We start from the raw sequence: 5,937 nt of genomic DNA, 5'->3' as shown, positions 1-5,937 counted from the left end.
GTACCATGTCAAATTACATGAGTTTTGTGGTATCAATTGACTAAAAATACGGTCCATCCAGCAAAACATAAACTGTTTCAGCCGTAGTATTCATCTAGGGGTATATTGAGAATTTTTTAATGCCAATTAGTATGTGGGCTGTATAATAATGGGGCATAAGGGGGACTAAAATAAGGTCGTGAAATTTTCAGCAGTTTTCAGAAATGTATAAAAAAAATAAAAATGGGGTTTTAGGAAAAATCTACAGATGTGTGGTAAATTTTAAAACAATCTTTGATACATAATCCTGGGTTGCCAGGGCAGGTCTCACAACAGTAAAATGTATCCTTTCGGATCCCTCGCTTAAAGCATACCCTACACCTTTTTTGAGGTCTGAGTTTTCTCTCTGTAGGGGGAATTTCTGCTGGAAAATGCTGCCCAGGGACAATGCGGCACACTGCAGTTGGTGGGCCACTGCTGCTGCCCGCCCCATCGTGTTGCACAAATAGAAGGGACTTAATGACTGCTTCCTGGAATTCGAGATATCTCCCTCCATGGCCAGCTTTTTTGTACAACACAAAAGAATTATATAGTCTGTATCAGGTGCAGAACAATCTTTTTATACCACGCCCTTGATTTCCGGAGGGCGTTGTAAGGTTGCAGAACCTGGTCAGACAGATCCACCCCGCCCATAAACTTGTTATAGTCCTGGATAGCCACAGGTTTGATGGCAGGTACTGTGGATCCACGGACTGCAACGGGGCTGGATCTGTCCGGATGTATGCTGGAAAGTACAAAGACATCCCGCTTGTCTTTGTATTTGATGAGCAACAAGTTGTTGGAGCACACTGCCCGACTCTCCCCCTTCCTTACTGGATGCTCCACAAAGGTTTTGGGCAACTGCTTTTGGTTCCGCCTGATTGTACCGCAGGCCACAGTGCCCCTGGACAATAGGCAATTAAATAATGCCACACTGGTGTAAAAATTGTCCAGGTACAAATGGTAACCTTTGTCCAGGAATGGATGGAGCAGCTCCCACACAATCTTTCCAGTGAGGGTGAGGGTAGGAGGACACTCAGGGGGGTTAATTATAGAATCTCTGCCCTCATAGATTCTAAATTTCTGTGTATAGCCTGTGCCACTATCGCACAGCTTGTACAGCTTCACCCCATATCTGGCCCTTTTGCTGGGCAAGTACTGTTTGAAATGTAATCTGCCTTTAAAATGAACTAAAGATTCATCGATGGACAATTCTTTGTCAGGTGTGAACAACTGACTGAATCTTTGGTTCAGGTGGGAGACAACAGGGCGCAGTTTGTAAAGTCGGTCGTAATCAGCACTGCCAGCAGGAGGACACAGGGAATTGTTGTTAAAATGTAAAAATTTTAACAACACTTCGAACCGTGTCCTGGACATGATGGTTGCATACATTGGGGTGGCATATAGGATGTCGCTCACCCAGTATGACCTAATTGTGGGTTTTTTGACAAGGCCCATGCTTAGTAAGATGCCCCAAAATTTTTTTAATTCACAGGGGTTGGTGGGGGTCCATATTTGGGGCCTGGCATAGTAAGAATTGGGATGGGTTTCAATAAATTGGCCAGCATATAGATTAGTCTGTTCCACCATGCTGGCCACCAATTCCTCACTAAAAAAGAGGGTAAAGAAATTAATTTCTTGGAACCCGACAGTAGGTATTTGAATGCCAGGGCTGGCCGTAAATGCTGGAATCTGGGGTTCATAGGAGCTTACAGGAATCCAGCTGGGGTCACTGGTGCTGGGGTCACTGGCGCTGGGGTCACTGGCGCTGGGGTCACTGGCGCTGGCCACTGCAGACCTTCTAGCACGTCTACGGGGGGCTCATATGAGGACTCACTTGAGTAGGATGAGGTTAGCTCAAATTCCTCCTCACTAGATGACTCTGTGTCTGACATCATGTAAGCAAGTGCCTCCTCAGCACTGTAACGCTGTTGTGACTGTTGTGACATTGTGTTGGTCACAAAAAATATTGTAGTAATAGTGTATGAATGCTAACTGAAAGCGGACAAGGGGTTAATTTTTTTTTTAGAGGGTAGACGATCACGGTTCACAGGATATAACGGACGATGATAATGGACAAGGGGTTAATTCTTTTTTTTCTTTTTCACAATTTTTTATCACAGGAACACAGAGGAAAGGGAAATTGGGCGACAATCACAGCTCACAGCAGACTGGGGGATGACGATCACAGTTTACAGGGGACCAGGGGCGATGATAACGGACAAGGGGTTTATTTTTTTTTTAGATTTTTTACAATTTTTTTTCACACAGGAACACAGGAAAGGGAAATTGGGCGACGATCACAGCTCACAGCAGACTGGGGGATGACAATCACAGTTTACAGGGGACCAGGGGCGATGATAACAGGTTACTTTTTTTTTATATATATATATATTTTTTAACACAGGAACACAGAAAGGTAAATTGGGTGAGGATCACAGCAGATGGCAGGGGGGGGGGCGACAATCACAGTTCTCAGTAGACAGGGGGGACGTTCACAGCTCACAATGACAAGGGGGGGGCGACGATCACAGCTCACAGGGATAGAGGGGTGATGATGACAGCTCACAGGGAATAGGGGGGCTACGATCAAGGGATTATAATGAGTTTTTTTTGCTTTCTTCACTCCACCAAAGTTATGCACGTCTCTCTCTGTTCTCCTCAGTCACAGAACTGAGGAGAAACGAGGAAGAGAAGTGAGAAGACAAGATAGTGAGCTGTCATTGGTCCACCTCTGCAGAGATGGACCAATGATAGCATCACTGTCCAAGCTGCAAGGGGATTGGTCGCCTGGCTGTCACTAGGCGACCATGGTATCCACCAGCAGACAGATCTTTCTCTCTCAACTCCCCCATTACACAATGGAGGAGATCAGAGCAGAAGAGGCTGCAGGGGTATCGGGGGGTATGTACAGGGATCCCTGGCAGGTGACCCACAGATCGCCCCCCTGGCTGTTGGCAGGAGACCCTGAGAGGCACCCACCAGGTAATGTAAGCATCACTGTGCTTTTGCACAGTGATGCTTACACTATTACTATGGCCTCTATTCACATAGCTGTCATTGGTCCATACGGACCAATGACAGCGATCGCCGCCCAATCCGCCGCCCGATCGGTCTCCTGGCTGTTGTCAGCCATTGCCAGGAGACCCCAGGGACCCGCCAGTGGTGAACAGCAGTAAGCATCACCGCGCGATTTCGCGCGGTGGATGCTTTAACTGCTTCATTCATTCTTAGCTGTCATTGGTCCATATGGACCAATGACAGCGATCGCTGTCCGATCTGCCCCCGGATTGGTCTCCTGGTTGTTGCCAGGAGACCCCGGGACCCGCTGGCGGCCAGATCCGGTGTGTGTCACTGCGCGATTGAGCGCAGTGACAGTTTACATCCATGACGTTCCCGGAACGTCATGTTGCGCTAAGTACTTGAAAGCCATGACGTTCCGGGAACGTCATTTAGCGGCAAGGGGTTAAAGGAGAAGTCCAGCGAAAATTTTTATTAAAGTATTGTTTTGCCCCCCAAAAGTTATACAAATCACCAACATACACTCATTACGGGAAACGCTTATAAAGTTCTTTTTCCCCTGCACTTACTACTGCATCAAGGCTTCACTTTCTGGATAAAATGGTGATGTCACGACCCGACTCCCAGAACTGTGCGGGCTGTGGCTGTTGGAGAGGATGATAGCAGGGGGACACTGAGGGACACAGGGCACTGGAGGGACACTGAGCATCCCCCTGCCATCATGCTCTCCAGCAGCCAGAGCCGCACAGCTCTGGGAGTCAGGTTGTGACATCACCATTTTATTCAGGAAGTGAAGCCTTGATGCAGTAGTAAGTGCAGGGAAAAAAAAAGTACTTTATAAGCATTTCCCGTAATAAGTGTATATTGGTGATTTATATAACTTTTGGGGGGCAATACAATACTTTTACAAAATTTTCGCCGGACTTCTCCTTTAACTTCTCCAAAACATAATTGATCATTACTGGGATTGGTGGGGTCCAACCATTGGGATCACAACCAATTCAAAGAATTGCAAAAAATGTTAAATTCTGCAATGTTCAGAAACCGCACAGAGAATGAATAAATTGACCTTTATCTTTGAGACCTGGCGGAGGGGGAAGAGGGAGAAATCCAGTTGATAACTTTGGATAATAGGAACACCCCTTAAAGAGAGTTATCCAATCCTACAGAAATTGGAATATTCGGCTTACTTAAGTGTATGGCCAGCTTAACTTCTGGGAAATCCTTCAGGCTGACAAATACGGTAAGTAACATTTCTTAGTTTACATTTATTTAGAATTAAAGGGACTTTAAATTCAGTATACCAACTGACAGAGCACTTGGTAATTCCTGAAAGTCTGGGCCATTGGGAAGTACTCCTACATCTTTACATTCGTCCGAATCCCCCGTTTATCATCATAGAAGGAAACAACCAAATTCTGGCTGCTTGCAGTGGCTTCTTGAGAGAGCTTACCGCATACAGATTTATACGTCTGAGTTCAAGGGGGTAAGAGGCCCATGAGCGTTTTTGACGGGATTCACTCGACATTTTACTGGTAATTCTAATTCTTCATTACAAGGTGATACAAGGTCATAGCTTCATTACTTCTGCCAAAGTGAACCGCTAAGTTATGCTGCATTAGTTCTCCAGAAAGATCCATAGATTTGGTGGCCATAAATCATAGATATCATAGATGTAATGTGGTGTTTCATGTCCAGTATGAGTTCACATTATAATTTAGCTCTTGGGATCAGACCTTATCCATGGAAATGATACAAGGAAACCAATGTCACTGTCCTTGCATCCTTGATTCTCAAAATCTACTCTGGAAGGATTATTTTGTTGTGCAGCCACATTCTGTCATGGTGCAATTCAAAGTTTGCTAATATTTTGGAATTTTCCTCATATGTCCGACCAAAAATTGCCCCCACTGATGGAACTAAGAATAGAGGCATCATGGTCCTGAATGGTCATGGTTGTTTTGGTGAGCACCTCAAAAACAGGAGGATTAAGTATTACATAGTTGACAACATAGGTTGGTTATGTAAATGCTGCCATAAGGAAGCATTTGGGAGGTGGGCACTCCCATAGAACATGTTCTAGGGGTGGTTCTTAAAGGAGTTTTCCAGGCGAGAATAATTGCTGGCATATTCTTAGACATCACTCTCTGACTAGCAGGTGCTGAATTGATTGGTAGGGGTCTTTTTGGGCTAAATGCTATGAGTGGTAGAAAGCTAACACAGCATAAACCCCCTGAAGACAACATCACCACTGTGAAACATGGTGGGGCCCACATCATGCTGTTGGGAGGCTTATTTTTAATAGGGACTGGGGAACTGGTCATAGTTGATGGGACGATGGAGAGAGCTAAATACAGGGCAATCCAGGACAATCCAGGACACAAGCCTGATAGAGGCTACAAAAGGCTTTGGACTGAGTGAAGGTTTAGCTTCCAGCAGGACCATGTCCCTAAACTAAACATCCAGCCAAAGCTACATTAACATGATTTACATCACAGCATATTCATGTTAGAATGACCAAGCCACAGTCCAAAGCTAAATCCTGTGGCAAGACTTCATCCAATCCTACTGAGCTCAAGCTATTCTGCAAAGAAGAATGAGCAAAAATGTCAGCCTCTAGCTGTGCAGAGCTGGTAGAAGCATGCCCCAGAAGACTTCCAGAAGTACTGTATTTTCCGGCGTGTAAGACGACTGGGTAATACGACCCCCAACATTTCCAGTTAAAATATAAAGTTTGGGATATACTGGCCGTATAAGACTACCCCCTCTTCCAACACACATGAAAAAAAAACATATTTGGTTTGAATATGATAATTTTAATTTAACTGCTTATGACATATAAGTACTTAGCAGAAAAACTGTCACTTATAAACATTACATGTTTGATGACAAACAGCC

At 45.0% G+C, this 5,937-nt stretch overlaps 1 protein-coding gene across 1 annotated transcript; it reads right to left on the bottom strand.

Annotated features, from left to right (window-relative positions):
- Positions 1–564: 564 nt before the first annotated feature.
- LOC138796536 (piggyBac transposable element-derived protein 4-like) lies at positions 565–1,967 on the bottom strand. The gene is made up of 2 exons (XM_069976144.1): positions 1,732–1,967; positions 565–1,627 (listed from the first exon to the last, which is right to left on the bottom strand). The coding sequence occupies exons 1-2, from the start codon at positions 1,965–1,967 to the stop codon at positions 565–567; spliced, it is 1,299 nt and encodes a 432-aa protein (XP_069832245.1).
- Positions 1,968–5,937: the final 3,970 nt, after the last annotated feature.

This window comes from Dendropsophus ebraccatus, chromosome 7, assembly GCF_027789765.1.
Source record: "Dendropsophus ebraccatus isolate aDenEbr1 chromosome 7, aDenEbr1.pat, whole genome shotgun sequence".
Taxonomy (NCBI): domain Eukaryota; kingdom Metazoa; phylum Chordata; class Amphibia; order Anura; family Hylidae; genus Dendropsophus; species Dendropsophus ebraccatus.
The sequence above is the reverse complement of the archived record's forward strand: the minus strand, read 5'-3'. Positions and strand labels throughout refer to the sequence as shown.